The following is a 17173-nucleotide window of genomic DNA, read 5'->3' as shown; positions in this document are numbered from 1 at the left end:
CTTCTGTTTCCCCATAACTGCTGTGAAGTGATTTTTACCCTTTTGTAAATAAGCCTCTGAGAGGCGTGACCATCTTGGCTGAGGGGCTCAGTCTGTTTAAATGACTTCCAAATACTTTAAACCTGTAAAAATGTGAGTGTTTATTTCTTTTTCTAATTTAGAGATCTGGCTGCAAGGAACTGCTTGGTAGGAGAAAGCAACATTTTGAAAATAAGCGATTTTGGGATGTCCCGGCAAGAAGATGATGGCGTGTACTCATCATCAGGCCTAAAGCAGATTCCAATCAAGTGGACTGCTCCAGAAGCTCTGAACTATGGTAAGAACAGAACTAGATTTTCTTGCAAAAAAAAAGAAAATCAAAGAAATCAGTACAGTAAAAAGCACCGCGGCCGCGGTATTCAAGTGTATATACATACAATTCTTTTCCTCCTGTTCAAATTAAAGATGTTTAAAATAATTTTAATATTTCAGTCTGATCTATGTAAAAAACACAGTTTTGCCACTGAAAAACAATTGGGCAGCAACGTCAGAATTGCTATTATGCAGCAATAGCAGAGTGCTTTGGTTCTGTTGCTGACTCATTCCTGTAGACAGCCTCGTCAGTCATCTAAATTATGCTTGTTAGCAAAATGAATAGCAAGTTCTGCATATTTATGGCCCCTCATTGAAAACAGTAGAAAATGTTAACATACTAGAACACTCTGTTAGATAACTCATTGCATTGGTGAGAAAATACAGTCATCGTATTGTTTTCGGGTTTTTAACTGCATTTTTCTTTACCTGCATTTTTGTGTACCACTTGGTTGTTATATAGGGGATAAAATTCATTATTTATCACTGAGGGAAGTGGTCCACACTACATGGATAATAGTTCCAGAATAGAAACAGAAGCTGCTGCTCATAGCTTTTTTTTGCGTTTATGAAACCAGAAAAATATGTTCTTCTAAGTGAAGTAAGCTGTGAAGAAGCAGCACATTTAATAAATAATGGCATGTTTTGAATGTACTTCTCTAAACCAATTCTTTAGTTGAGTACATAGAATAAGATACTTTAAGTTCTTCATTTGAAGTGTCTATAAATATTTCTGCCATTTCTTAAAGCCTTTTTTTAGAAATCATGCATTGGAAATCATAGGTTTGTGAATTATGATTCATAGCAGAATGCTTCCTCTCGTTAGCACTTTTGCAGCAGTTAATGGCATAACACAGTAAAGCAGATCTTCCCTTTAAAAGGCTGACCATAAATTCAGTTGCAGTATTTGATCTTGTATTACCAATTATTCTAAGAGATGTTAGTGTTGCCAGCATTCCCTGGTGAATGCTTTGTTCTCTTGAGTGTTGGATTTACTATAAAGAGGTGTTTTGGGTTTTAATTTTTGTTATTTTGGAAATGCATACAGTGTTACGAAAACCTATCCTTATAACCATATGTGGTCCAGTTGGCTATGTTTAGCAGGAAACAGGCTTTTGTGGCAGCACCTTCACTTTGTTCTGCTGAGTCTGGTTTTTCTGCACAATACAGGAGAAGAGGGGATTGTTGATTAACATCTACTTATTTTATGTTTCCTAAAGCACATACATATTCCAGCAGCTATAAATCATTTTCTGAAATGTTTGGGAAATAAGCTGTCTCAAACCTCTGGTAATAGGTTCAGCAGTCAATATTCAACTTTCAGAATGCCATTAAATATTTCTGTGTGTTTTTGAAGGATATTTTATTCCACTCTCTTGAAAGATATGAGTAGAACTTAATGGATTGTGTTTTATTGTTTTCCATTCTAATAATAAGGTGGAAAGAATTGCATTGATTTGTGTAGGTAAGATTGGACTTATTTAAGATAGCAAAATGAAATAAAACTAAGTCTTCAGTTTATACCCAAAACTAGTGGATAGCCATTGGCCAGGTCAGTCCTGAATATCAAGATTCAAAGGTTGGAAGAAAATGAGGAATAGGGTCATTTGGCCACTACATGAATGTTAATGTGCTTAAGAAGCTACAAAAAAAGTTCTTTATAGTCTCTGCTGAAATCACTGTGTGAGACAAATTAAGACCGGTCACTAAAGTATGTCAAATTAAGAAAAAACAAGTTATGAAGGCTAGAAACCAGATTAGAGCAAATGGAGTGGTTAGGGCATTGTGTCAGAAGTCAAGCAAAATTCAGATGCCACTGGAGTTTTTGAGAAGTGGAACCTTTGGTTCTGTGTGTGCTGTTTAGAGCCATTCTACACCATTCTTGGGAGGACAAACCCCATCACTCCGAACATCCCCCTTTCCTCCTTCTTTCTCCCACTTTATACACTGACTATGATGTCACTTGGTCTAGAATATCCCTTTGGTCAGTCTGGGGGTCACCTGTCCTGGCAGTGTCCCCTCCCAACCTCCCAGGCACCAGCAGCCTCCTCACCAGCCTGGCAGAGTGAAAAGCAGGAAAGGCCTTGGCTCTGTGCAATTCCTGCTCTGCAATAACACAAACATCTCTGAATTATCAACTCTGTGTTCAGTACAAAACCAAAACACACCCCTGTACCTGCCATTGTGATAGAATTAATTCTACCCCACCAAAACCATCACATGTTTAGGATAATTATGGGGTTTTTTTACTTTCCCATCTTTCAAAATTAAAATACATTTAATATGTATGTTTTCTCCCTACAATATTTTGAATTATTTGTGATGCTAATAGTAATGTAGGGAGGACTTGGGTTTTTTTTCTAAACAGATCTTTTCTTCTTCCCTTCAGATAACGTAATAGCAGAAAATATAATTAACTGTGCAGAACCTGTACTTTCTTAAAAAAAAAAAAAAAACCAGCTAATCACCCATCTTGTATCTGCTGAATACTTTCAGTGAAAAGTGATAAATTACAGGATGCCCAACTGTGGGGAGTTGATACACAGACAAGAAAACTAATCTTACTCCAAAGAGCATAGTGAATATTTATAATTGCCAACTATGATGCACACAAGCTAACATAGCACAGCTGGAAGAGATATTTAGTCTAAGAGTAAACTGAATTTTCTGATGTCAGAACAGTTGTCACTGTCATCAACTGTCACTATAATTTACATGTATTTTCCTTTTTTCTAGTCAGAAGTGGATTAGTTTGGTTTGTTTGATGGTTAGAGATAAACAAACAATACATTCACAGGTGTTGTTTTTAAAGAATATAGACACGAATATAAAGTAATAGTATGGAACAAAGAACAGTCATCAAAAATGTTGCAAGTTATGCTGAAAGTGGATTTTTAAAGGTAGCATGTTCACTAATTCTGCTGCAAAAAGCTAGGAGTCTTAATTTTCTAATGTGAATCCATCAGGGACCTCTGCTGCAAAATGTCTCTTTTTTCCTGTAATAGCTGTCATTCCACAAAGAGACAAAGAGGCTTAGAATTCAATTATCTATCAATTATCTGTTTTGCTATCTCTGAAACATAGTTGGAGGTAATGGAACCAGCAGGCCTGATTTTTCTTACTTTAACTGATAGGGTGCATCAGCTTTTGATTTTCAGAAATCAGTTTCTCAAAGCATGAGAACCAGGCCTTCTTCACACTACAAAGTGTTGGTGGTAGCTCCTCTCAGAGTGAACACTGACATGCTAAAATGGAGAACTGGGAAAGGTAATTTTAAAAAGAATATTTAGAATTGAAAGCAGTTGTAAAGGGGGAAACCCTGACATTTTTCAGTCCTTTTATATTAAAGGAAAAATGTTGTAGTACATTAAGAAGGAAAGAAATTCTTAACTTGCATGACAGACTGGTATGGTTTGAGTATAATAGTAGAACTTAAAGTTAGTTTATGTTATTCCAAAGTCTTGGCTTTAATTTAATTTTTTCCTTCCTTGAAATACTGGAGACTCTGAAATCTGTAGAATGTTTTATAAGTAGCTGTGGCTTTGTTTTACCTGAAGCTTTCCAATGTAACACTTTTACAGGAAATTTGGGCCACGATTATCTGAAACACCAATTTCTCTGTATGTTAAATTGAATATTTGCTTTCCTTTTCTTAGGGAGATACACATCTGAGAGTGATGTATGGAGCTTTGGAATCCTTTTGTGGGAGACCTTCAGTTTAGGAGTGTGCCCATACCCTGGAATGACCAACCAACAAGCACGAGAGCAAGTTGAGAAAGGTAATTATTCATAGGGAGTGAAAGAAATGCTGGATAAATTGTAAGGATACAGTATAAGAAAGCCAAGAAACAACATACAAGTTTTGTAGCAACTTTAGGAAAAACAATATGAGATTTTCAAAATTGCTGAATCTAGCGCTCTGGGAGGAGTAGGGTGGTGTATGTAGGCTGTTTGGAAAAAAAAGGAATACACTGACCCGTAACTTAAAGGTTGCAAGACTTACAGCATGCTGACTTTCATTTTTGCAGAACTAACAGGTGAGATGGAAAGGAGGGATTTACTGCTGTGCAAAGCAGAAGCTTGAACAGAATGAATTATTTAAGATTATGCTAATGCAGGTATAAATATTCTAAACTTCTAGAAAAAAATCAGTATCATTCCATCTTCTTTATTAAATCATTTCACACAAAGATTTAGCAATTATGGTGGAGAATGGTAAGCTAGTTGAGCATTGCAAGCTGCATTTCTCTTTTACAAAATAATCAAAAGACTTTTACTTAAAATAGCAAATAACTGTGAGAAGGATTTCAGGACTTGGATTTATTTTAATCATCTTTAGTGGCATTTCAGAACTATTCTTTCCCTACATAGTACTACTGTATAATTTATAAATAGGTTTTAAGATAGTAAAACTTCCAAATTATTTAAAACAAAACAAATGAGAAACAAAAGAACTCTGGTTTGCAGATTTACACACATTGTCAGTGTTTGTTATAGTTTTAGAAGCACTATGAGTAGGTGATACTGAAGTTTCTCCTTAAAGGCCAAATCGAATCCTAGAGCCCAAGCCATCCTTGTTGGAACTCACATGCATTCCTCCAGTACCTAGAGCAAATGCATGCAGTATGAAAAAGGCAAAAATATTTCTCAGATTTACCTGTTTTAAGAGATCAGTGTCATTGCATTATTCTTTAGTAAGAGAGATACAGAGACCTGTGCAGTGAGTCTGGAGTCACAGAGGTGCATTTAGCTCTGTAGAGTCCAGTGCACATCATTGTGCACTTCCTGTCATTTGCTCAGAGCTACATGTGGTAAAAAATTTGTGGAATCACAAAGAATGGCTGAGATGTGATGGCAGAGGAATGACCTCTGAATGTTCTCTAGTCCATCCACCCAGCTCAAGCAGGATCACATCCAGATGGCTTTTGCATATCTCTGTGAATGAAGGTGCCGCCACCTCTCTGTGCTCAGTTACCTTCACAGGGAAAAAAGTGTTTCCTGATGCCTAGGAGGAATTTCCTATGTTTCAGTGTGTGCTCATCACCTCTGTGTCCTGTCACTGGGCATGGAAAGAACCTGGACTCCTCCTTTTTGCACCCTCTCTGCAGATGTCTGTATACATTGCTGAGATCCCCTGAGCTTTCTCCTCTCCAGGAAGAGCTACTCCAGCTCATTCAGCATTTCGTCATAGGAGAGATGTTTCAGTGACTCCATCATCTTGATGAGACTCTCTCCATTGTGTCCATGTCTGTCTTGTACTGGGGAGTCCAGAACTGGACCCAGCATTCCACATATGGCCTCAGCCAGTACTGAACAGAGCGGAGAGATGAGCTCCCTCAACCTGCTGCAGCACTCCTTCTTGTACATCCAGGTGTGCCATTATTATTCTTTGCTGGAAGAGCTCATGCTGGTGCATGTTCAACCCTTGGTGCCCAGCAGGAGCCCCAGGGCCTTTCCTGACAAACTCCTTCCCAGCTGGGCATTCCCAGCCCGTGCTGGTGCCTGGGGTTGTTCCTCCCCGGCTGCAGGACCTGGTTGTTCCTGTGCTGAGCAGCCTGAGGTTCCTGTCAGCCCCTCTCCAGCTTGTCTGGGTCCCTCTGGACGGCACCACGACCTCTGGTCTGTCAGAGCTGGTGCCTCCCCCAGGAGTGACCCTGGCTGTGTTATCAGAGCTGGTGCCTCCCCCAGGAGTGACCCTGGCTGTGTTATCAGAGCTGGTGCCTCCCCCAGGAGTGACCCTGGCTGTGTTATCAGAGCTGAGGGCACACCTGCCCCTCACCCACAGCCTTAATGAGGGGTGACACAGGATTGGACTGACACAGTACTGACGCTGCAGCTCCACTCAGACTTTGTACCACTCATCACCTCCCTTAAGGGCTCACTGTTTAGCCTCAGTTTTCAATCCACCTCCCAATCTGGCCATCTAGCCCATAAATTCAAAGGTGTCTTTGTGAGGATTTTATAGTGGAATCCTCTCACATACCAGGCCACTCATCTCATTGAAGAAGTTTCTCACATTGGTCAAGCATTACTTGCTCTTAGTGAATCCATGCTAACTTTCTGCATGCTTACTCCTGTTGACTTTCTTGTACTTCAGGTGCCTGGAAATTGTTTCCAGCACTAGGTGCTCCATCACCTTCTGGGATCCAGGTGATGCTGACCAGCCTGCAGTTCCCTGGGTGCTCTGACTTGAAGATAGGTGTGATATTTGCTTTACTCCTGTCTTCAGGTACTCCTCCCAGTAGCCAAAGTGATGTATAAAAGGTTATTGGGAATGGTGTGGCAGTGACAGGCCATTCTCTCATGGGTGCATCAGAGCCCCTGGAGTTCACTAGGTCCATAGTATGCTTAAGTATTCTCTGACCAGGTCCTCTTCCACCATGGTACATTGTCCATGTTCCTGCCTTTCCCACTGATCCCTGGAGCTTGGGAATCCTGAAGGCTGGTCTTGCTAGTAGAGGTGGAGATGAAGAAAGTGTTCAGTACCTCAGCCTTGTCCCTGTCCTGTGTTGCTGAGTTGCTCAGTGTCTCATTCAGCAGAGGGCACATATTTTTTCAAGCCTTCCTTTTGTCCCCTGCATAGAGAAGCCCTGCTTGTTGTCTTTGACACCCTTGGCCAGATTCGATCCCTTCTGGGCTTTGTCTTTCTTAACTTCATCCTTGGAGGCTCAGAGAGTGTTTTAGTATTCCTCCCATTACCTGATTTTGTGTTTGATTTTGTCCAGGAGCTCCTTGTTCATACATACAATCCTCCTGGCATTTTTCCCAACTTCCCACTCACTGGGAAATTGTCTTCATTGCTGTGAGTACACTTCTGTGGTCTAGGGTATTGATGATATGCCTAAATAGCCTGGATAGCCACTTACCTATGACTTTTGAATGATTAGTTGCTAATTTACTTAACTGATTGTCTGTTCTCCTACTCATTGCCAAGTCAGAGAGCTCCTTCAGCTGATGGCAGCAGAGATGTGTGGAAGCCACTGCCTATCTAAGAAGAGAAAGAGAGCTGAGATAAGATGGAAAGATAAAAAAGTTAAGAAAACAGAGGGAGGAAAAATTAATTACTGAATTGCAAATGGGGAGGGCCTTCCTTAAGGAGCCAAAAAAGGGAAGAAGTGTGAGAATAAAAGTTGATACATCTTCAAAAAGACCAAAGAAATTAACTCCCATCTTAATTTTTATTATCAGTTTCCTCACTGGGGAGAAGTAAGGAAATACAACTGAAAACCAGAGGGTAGCTACTTCCTAAGATACAGGAAAGAAATCTTTGCAAATTGCAGTTATTAGGGATGAGCAGCAAACTGACAGTTTAGCATTCCCAACTTAAATGTCACTGGTACCTGAGCTTTAATTAGTTTCATAATTATCTCTCATGTATAGGTTATATATTGAATGTGTTTCTCATGTTCCCTTGAAGGTCTTTTTAAATGAAATGGTATTGAACTTTGCTCTTAACCATTTTAGATTTGTCAACATCCATCAGTTTTCAGTAATAAAAGTTTTCCCCACTTTTTTTGTGTACCAGGCTACCGAATGTCTGCGCCACAAAAATGTCCAGAAGAAATATATAAAATAATGCAGAGATGCTGGGACTACAAGCCAGAAAACAGGCCAAAATTCAGTGAGATTCAGAAAGAGCTGTCTGCAATCAAAAAGAAAGTGACATAGTGATGAAGAAGTGCCAAACTCAATTTCTGGGACTTTATTTTCCAGTGAAGTAATTGTTTCCCTCAAACACTATGCATTTATACAGCATTATTTGCAATACTCTTCTAGGATTACTTTGAAATTAACTGGTGTACCATCTTGAATGGTGTCTACACCTGCATTAAAGATATATACTGCGAAATGCTATATATCCAGTCACGGTAGTACTGTAATTTAGGTTACATGTACATAGGAAAGCACATACTATAAATTTAAGGGACTGTGGCTTCTATCTGTTTTACAACAAATAACTGCTAGTGACATTTTTCAGAAGTATTCTACTTTAAGCTGTGCTCTCACTCTGCTATCCCTGTCCTGTATGTCAGCATATTAATGTGGGGATTGTCATACATGTTGGCCTGAAAATTTAAGACAGTTTTGACAAGTATTTCAACTAGAAGCTTTTTTTTTTTTTTAATTCTTTCCGCATCTGATATATTTAGGTGATACTTCGTTTTAAACATGAAGCTCAGTTAGATTCTGGATGCAAACATGTTTACTGAATGGAAAACTCCAGAATTTTTTGGTAGTTGAATTACTTGTGCATTTATTACCATACAATAGAAATACTTCTGACTTTTTATGTGATCTACTTAAATCACTTTTTTTTTGCCTTCAATGCCATCAGAATTCAGTAATATGTTTCTTTTATGGTTATCTCTGTTTATTTTAGAAAAAGATGACCAATATAAAGTCTTGACTTCACATGCTAAGAAAAACTGCAAACTATCTGCCTTCCAAAAATATGTGAAAGTAGTAGGCCAAGAAAAAGAGGTTTATTAATGATAGCAGCAGATAACAAATATCACTGTTCTTAGAGGAGTTAGAGAATATGTTGCTGGATTTGCTTTTGACCCTGATTTTTCCATTATATTGGTAAAAATTCTCAGAATGCAGCTGGAACATGGAAAAGTTTATTCTGAACAAAAGAAAATTTTATGCATAGTGTCCAAAGGAAAATACTACTTCTGTATGGCTTGAGGCAATTGTTCAAACAACCAAAAGGAAAGAAGTATGTTTAAAGCCTCTGACAGGGAACAGCAGAGTAGAAATACTAACCTTCTATTTTTCTTACATTATTGCAATCAAATATCAAAAGACTGGGGATAAACAAGGTTTAAATGCACCAAGAATATAAACCTTGTGTTTGTATATATATACATATAAATATATATTAAAAAAAAAAGCCAGAAAGAATAAAAACTTACTAGATAGGGAAGGGAGGAAGTGCACCATTTGTTACTTAGACTCGGGGTCCTCTTTGCAGCTGGAATTGTTTTCTAGGGCTCTGCATAGAAATAGGAACAAGTTACTGTATCCCTGTCTGAGTTCCAGCGTTAAGGTGCTTAAAATATTTCTAGGAATTTACTAAAATGTTCAGATCAAGGGATACCAGTTGCTGCTAATGCAAGTAAAAAACAGGGATTGTAAGTAACACAGCATCTGGAATGTTAATTAGCCTTAGTGTTACGGTGGGGTTGAGATGTAGTGAAGTCAGTGGCTACATTACATTTTTATTTCTGTTAGGGTACTATTTACAGTAGTGCTGAGTGGTGGTTTAAGGCTATGTGTGACCAAAATATGTGTAGTCTAGAAGAATTTATCTGTTACATAGGAATTAGTGTCCAACTACAACAGTGAATGGTTGTGTGGGAGCACGTTGCCTGCATTTGAGGTAGTACTGTCAGCATCCAGCTGTAAGGAATGGTAAGTGCTTCTTGCATTTTGTTAAGTGATTTTTTTCTTGGAGATAAGGAAGCGTATATATACACATACCCATGAAAGTGTAGTGCTTGGAAAACTTGGTGGCATAAATTAAAACTTCATTGTAAGTGTACTGGATATATTTACTTAGTTCTGTACTTCAGGTAGCCCAGAGATATTTTTCAAGAGCAATAGGAAACATTCTTGTTAGTTTGTATGCTTCTAGGTAGTACACAGAGTCTGTGCCTTAATTTGCTAGCATGCTAATGCAAGTGCAAGAGTACTAAGATTTAAGAAATGTTTCACAATCATTTGGGAAAATCCAAGATTCATCCAAGTGCGTTTCCTTACATAGGCATTCCTGAAGTCTGCAAGTAAGGATAACAGTGTCAGCATTCATAGCTTTTCTGGGGAGTTAATATTCTTTTGTTAGAGAGATGGACTGTTTCTTCGCCATATGCCCTCTTGACAGCAAGAAATACTGCTTTATTCAGATAAAATAAAATACTGTTTAATTTGTCACAAATTAACCAGTCACCATCCTGACTCTCACAGAAGGATAAAAACAGCACTAACATTTTATTCTGAAATAGTTAACCTCCATACACATATGTCACACTTCTGTTTAAATTTAAAGTCTTTCTAAAACAGGGGATTTCTACAGCATTAGGAAAATTTGTTACTATTACTGAAGTAGGCACCAGTTCAGTTCAATACTTTGGGAGAACACCAGAATGGCTTTATAGGTGTAGAATAAATTTTAACACAGGTACATGTCTGTTGCAGTTTACGACACAAAAGAACAACCCACACCCATCAGGTTGAAGTGAGGAAAAGAAGAAGGGAGTTTATTATGATTTGGGGTTTAAATACGATTTGAAATGTGAACAAGGATTGGGAGATGAGAAGAACCCCCCTCTGACCCCAGTGGTCAAACCAGCAGTCCACTACAGAGAGGGATGAGAAAACAATCTACTTGTTTATATTGCATGCATGGGAGTCTCCAGTAGAAATATGTAAACAGTATCAGAAGGCTAAAGAATCAAAGCAACACATGTCTTTTCAGTTATTTAAGTTGAAATATCAGGGGCTTTGTATCATTAATTTAACAGTTTGTGGCAGAATTTGTTCATCATGTCTGACTTGTAATTGTTCAAACATTGAATTTAGGAAGTGGAATCCATACCTATAGATACTGTAGGTTTCTCACAGGACCATTCACAACCAAGCCTGCCATGCCATGAAATTTGAAAGGAAGACATGGCACTAAAGAAGCAAAGCTGCAATATCTTCTCTCCATGGCCTTTTGATGGCTTAATCTTGTCAGGGTAATCTTACCAGGTTAGCCAGATCCTGGACATTTGGCTCATGTACTGTGTCTTATCATAGAGAGGTTAACAAAGAAGTTAAGCTTAGGTCTCTTTCGCAAGCATGGATTTCAGGTTAGGTTGTTACACCGACACTGTGTCACAACCAGAGGGACCCTGAAGGAATCCTGAATTTTTACACTGTTAAATGTAGGAAACTCTGAGTTCTGTTATGCTCAGCTTGTAATGTGAGAGGGAATTCAACAGGTTATCTTTTATTTTCATGTAATCTCAAGGAATTGCATTCATTATTTTAAGAAAATTGCTTTGATGGCAAAAAGTGCATCCTTTTTTTTAGTAGAAAATAAGCACATACTAGCTTCCAAGTCCAGTCATCAGTGAAATCATAAGGTTTTTCTAAGCTTCTTTATTTAATGAAAAGTAAATAAAATAGTGAAAAGTATCTTGTCTGGAAACAAACCTTGCTTCAGCAGAGTGATGATGTAGAGTTAGCATCCCATGAAGGCATTATCCTTGAAATGTGCATTTTCATTAGTTTCTCTGAAAGCCAATGAACTGGCTTTTCATTTATCAAATACAGTTATATTGCATTTCTTCTGAACAAAAATATGCCTTTTTGCAGAGTTGCCTAAAACTCTTTTGGAAAATGTTATTGGGAAGTGCATAACCAAAAGGCCATCAGTGAAAACTGCAGCTGGTAAAGCCCATTCTTACTGATAGGAAAGAGAAAACTGGTTAAGGAAATATTAGGTTATTCATACTTAAATATTTTTTCATTCATGTCTTTGACCACCTGTTATGCTTATTTAAATCCTACAAGCACATCATTAAAACTGAATATGAAGTTACCCATTTGTTATCTCTTTATAACTATTTTTTTACCTTTTTTGCACCCATTGTAAACGTAATAAAGAAAACAAAAAAGAAGAAAAAACTCACATTTTTCTGAGGTTACAGTGTAAGTAAGTTTCAGAAGCATTTAGCAATGTCTCCCTCCAATTTTCCCAGATGTGCTGCTGCACAAATATTATCAGTGATTAAATACTTGCCCTGTTTCCAGTATTCCTGCTGCCATGTCCTCTAAATGTCAGTGCTACTCACAGACCTGAGGGAGTGCAATATTTGAAGACCTAAGCTAGTGTGTAAATAGTGTCATCAAAAATTATATCCAGCAGTTCTGAAAATAATTGTCACAAATAATAACTCACTATGAAGATTAAATAAGGAGAAAGAAGCTGAGAGAGTCCACTTTCTGTAACAGCTGTCCTGTTTGTAGGCACTAGGAATATCTGTTTGAGCCAGTGCACTTGGATTTGTAACATTTTTATGGCTAAGCATAAAAGAGTTTGCTATTAAAGGAAGAGTTTTCCAATTAATTTTTTTTTTCCCCCAAAGCACAAAAGGACTTGCTGGAGCCTTTCTTCCTAGGCAAGTCAGGGAAGAATACCCCTGCTACCAATGAAGTTATGAATTTTTTTCTTTTTAGAATGGTTTTCATGCAGTCCTTCACTTCCAGTAATACAGGACCTCAATTAGTAATTAGAAGGTACATAGCAAGTACAGGGCAAGTCCAGTATTCCTGAAGTTCCAAACAACCATGAGTTTTTAAGAGATCAGTCAATTTGAAATACCAGCTCTATTAAAAATGTTTTCTTCCAGTTTTCTTTGGCAGATTTATTAAAAAACAAAACAAACAAACAAAAGAGCAGTCCTTAATCATCAGCAACAACCTACTTGGAAAGTGAATCAACCACAGGAGCCTATCAAGTTATTCTAAGAGTAGCTGTTTCCTGAGGTAACTTCCCATCATAAACAGATAAAGTTTAAAGGTGGAAAGCTCCAAGCTGAAGTGGAAGAATCCCTTCACTTGTCACATTATGAACAGTCAAGTGTTACTACCATTTCTTTCCTAAAAGTGGTACTGAATTGTGATTTCCAGCTCCTACACACATTGCAGAATTGCCTACTAGGGGGTTATTAAAATACTCTACTTTGCTGAGATCTGCAATTTCAATGAAGGGAAGAATCTCTCATTGAAAATTCCAGCAAGATCTGCCTGGTAGCTCTAACATTTTTACTTATTTTCACATTCAGTTATCAGAGTCGTTGTGTTCATTATAGTAAATACCAAATAGAATAGGAGATGGAAGCCCCTGTCTTTAAGCTTTCACAGTTTCAACCCTGGAATCCATTTTGCTTCTCTGTCAAATACGCAAAAAAAATTTCTGTATTTCAGCCTTACTATTATATAAAACAGGTTCAGAGATGTATGTACTGTTCTCTCATAGGGGATGCTACCTCCACCAAGTGTTAAGTTACCATTATGTCCCCTTCTCTCTGATAAAAATTTCAGCTGGATTATATAGATATAGATATAGAACTTGTGTGGTAACTCAGAATTTTTTCATTTTCAGGTACTTGTATATTATTGGCTGTTCCAGAGCACCATTTTCTCAGTCATCATCTAGGCAGGATTTAAGTTAGAATTTTCAGATGGTTTATGTGAGGGCGAGGGGTGTGAGATAAGAGGCTAGGTCAGTAGCTACGTGGGTGTTTTGCAGGTGCTTGAGATGGTAGCTATGGAAGGGTAGTTTATTTAGAGATCTCAGATCCACATGCCTTTTCCAAACAAAAAAGCTGTTAGGCATACTTCCAAAGAATGGATAAAACCCTAAAATCTAGTTGACCAAGGTCATAAATTGAAAACATTGAAGAGCAATGAACTAGATTCTTTCTTCGTCTGTCTCTGTGGAACGTGTAAATACAACTTGAGTTAATTGATTTATTGTTTTTAGATAAGTACAGCCTCTGAACCTCAGTATGGTAACCTGGGATTCGCACAGAGCAGAGAACACTTGGAAAAAATCCTGAATTGTTCTGTTTGGAACTGTCATCTAGTTTTAGAAACACAAATGTTTATAGATAAGTACTTATATTTTGTGAATAGAGTAAGTGAGCCAGCCATTGAAACTATTCATCAATATAAGGCAATTAGGCTTTTTAAAAGAAAAATGAGATCAATGATTCCCTCTTCATATTACATATGTTGAAAATATGAGCCAGAACTTTCCATTACTAAAAAAAAATGCTGAGTACTCTTTTCAGTCAGCTCAGTCTTTCTCAGTATATGAAGAATTCCATCATTGTTACATATTGGTAATAATGCAAAATTTGTGGATTACCACAGATGGCGCCCTTTCCTTTATCAAAAGAAGTTATTCTGGTGACAGAAAAGTCCAAATACACTCCTGCTTTCATTTAATTCAGAAGTACTGTGGTAATGTTATACTTTGATGCCTGGGGTAATGTGTTTGTATGAAAATGGAAGTAACCATGAATCAAGGTGAAGCACATTGTTCAAATCACATTTTTAATGAAATTGCAGACCCTATATTATGAATTGTCCACATCATAAAATACATCAGTGGAACAACATTCTTGACTGTCTGGTTTACAATACAGAACATCCTTTTCCGCATAGGGAGAATTATAAAGCTAAATATGCTCCTTGACATTTTGCTGTCAGGCCAAATTGGAGCAGTATCTTCAAAATCAACAGCAATTACTTAATTCCAGCTAAGCCTTGTTGGGAACTTCCTTCTTAACAGACCTTTTCTGATACTGTTAATTTTCATAATTTTGCATTCAGAAATTTGAATTCACTGTCATACAACATTAACTTACAGTGATAGTTATACACCCCCACCTCCCCACCACACACTATGAAGACTGCTGAGACCTGCAGTTCCAGAAGATAAGCATTATTGTTATGTAGGGAAATGATTTTGCACTAGGTCTCAACTGAAACGTCTTTTTACGTCTGTTTCCAATGTTAATTGTGCCATTACCTGTAAATCACAAGGTAATTTGGTTTTTTCTGCCAAGCTTCCCACTTAATTTTCACTAAAATGCTGAAAACATGTAATAGGAAAAAAACCCCATTATATAGGTTCATCACACAGGACACAAAAGGCAGGCAGACTCCTAAAGAGAAATATTGAGGAGTGAAAGCCAATATGAAACACCTGCCTTGTACCTTCTGCTAAAGGACTTTTGGGGATGAAATTTGGGCTGGGGTTGTAGGACTGCTGATTTTAAAACTGCATGTGTTGCTTTTCTTGTGTGTAACTGTTGGCAGCTGGACACAGAGCAGGGGTGTTGGGGAAGGAGGGAAATTCTCATCACTGGCCTGCTGTCACAAGCCAGACTTTCGTCACCAGTAGCCTTGAGTGGGCACAGATACCATTTGCAGATGTCTTTAGGTATCTATTCAATTCTCAATTTTGTGCCAAAATATGCACCAGCAAGTCTAATATCAGGTAAAGCACCTTTTATGCTCTTTATTGTTAAAAAATAATGTATTTGTGAAACAGATCGATAATACATAACACTGGAAATGGGTGCTTCTTCCCTAAAGTACATGTAAAATAAAATAAATAAAAAAAAAGAAACAACATTTGTGAGTTTATCTGGCTTTTAATCAAGTCTGAAAATGATAACTATGTTATACAGTTGCCAGTTGTCTGTCCTTTATAATTTTAAATAGATCTGCATTTTAACTTTATTTATTTGCCAATTTTTTATATACTTTAAAGTTACACTTTGGAACTCAAGCTAACTTTTTATTTTCCTAGGCTGTTCTATAACAGATTTTCAGTATTTTTGTAAACTGCAGACCTTTTTTGAATAGTCCTTTGTCTTCTCCGTTGGACCAGTTACCACTAATGAGTCTGCAGTCCCCTTTTTACTGTACTCTTCCAATAAATGTAAAATATTTGTATCAAGCTGTCTCATTTTATTTGATATTTTAAAGTTGTGTTTCTTCATTTGCTTCTGTAATCAAGTGGAAGACCAATTCTAGTGACATTGCTCTTGGGAATAGACACAGTTCAAAATACTCTGATTCACACAGCAGGAAAAGACCCAATTTTATTTGATTTTTTTTTTTTTTTAATTTCTGGAGATAATCTCTATGATCCTCACTCACAGTTTTGCATTGCTTTTGTTTGCCTTTTACATATCAGAAGATTTTGAAGCAAGGAGTAACCTAGAGGACAGAAAGGAAAGGAGACATTGAAACGGGGTGAGAATATTGTTATGAGAACATTATTATGCCTTAAAAAATATGAACTAATGTTTTGAGATCTTGTAGGTAACTAAGTATGAATACCCCTATTTGAAGAACTTCTTCCACTGCCTAATGCTCCCTGAAGATGCACCTTGTTTGAAGACCCAAAACCAGGTAGAAAGATGGGATTTACATGGTGTTAAGCACTCTGCACACTGACCCAGCACTGTGGTTTGCAAGGCTTAGTGCCTGGCTGAAAAAGGAGTTTATAGCGCACAAGGCAATGTACAGCTCTGTGTTCTAAGTGGGACTGAGGTGTCTGGGGGTTGTGTCAATTTTTTTTCTGATAGAATACAGTTCCCTTTTACAAACTCTTCAAGGTGTTTTTCCCCACCATCTCCCAGTAATCATGAATGGATGAGGTTTAAGTCCGGAGCTTATCCCCTGAATTTCCCCAGTGTATGTTGGAACAGAAGACAGCACGGGATGGGATTGCACACAAGTCCGGTACAATTCTGCTGAGACTAATTTATTAGCAGGATAATTTTAGAAAAGGTTAGTGCAGCTAAGTCTGTTCCTCTCAGTGATGCCTGGCCTCCAAATAATAGAAATACGTTGTTTGAAATTGTGCAACTGCCAAACACTGAGCAGCACAGCGTCGTCAGATTTCCTCATTTGAAGTGTCACAGCAGTGAAATAGGAATGAGGCTAAAGAAAGGAACCTTGAAGGAGATCAGGGCCTTTGAACAGTCCTACATTTTCTACAGTTTAGAAGTACAGTTAAAAGACTTGCTGTTGAAAAGATTTAGATGATTAAGGCTTCTCACAAGATCCCAAAGGACACTGGTGCACAAGGATCACTTTAAAAGGCAGATCACAGCATTTCCATATTCTTGAGGTGCTTAATTTAGCCATGCAGGCACATCTCCTTACTAACCTCATGGTCTGCAGTAAGAAAATGCTCCAAGGTGCTCCCCAATTCCCAGGTGACCATAACACCTCATTTTGCATTTCA

General features: G+C 37.8%; 1 protein-coding gene across 4 annotated transcripts in view; it reads left to right on the top strand.

Annotated features, from left to right (window-relative positions):
* FER (FER tyrosine kinase) overlaps positions 1 to 15842 on the top strand; it is a 155535-nt gene extending 139693 nt beyond the window's left edge. For all 4 annotated transcript variants that reach the window (XM_083883765.1, XM_083883763.1, XM_083883764.1 and 1 more), the window contains 3 exons: positions 162 to 316; positions 4008 to 4130; positions 7877 to 15842. In XM_083883765.1, the coding sequence (XP_083739891.1) occupies positions 162 to 316; positions 4008 to 4130; positions 7877 to 8019 (421 nt within the window). In that variant the 3' untranslated portion in view covers positions 8020 to 15842. The remainder of the gene's footprint in view (positions 1 to 161; positions 317 to 4007; positions 4131 to 7876) is intronic.
* The last annotated feature ends 1331 nt before the right edge of the window (positions 15843 to 17173 follow it).

The sequence above is a fragment of the Zosterops lateralis genome, assembly GCF_965231275.1.
Source record: "Zosterops lateralis genome assembly, chromosome: Z".
In the NCBI taxonomy this organism is placed as follows: Eukaryota; Metazoa; Chordata; class Aves; order Passeriformes; family Zosteropidae; genus Zosterops; species Zosterops lateralis.
This window is presented reverse-complemented; position numbering and strand designations above follow the sequence as displayed.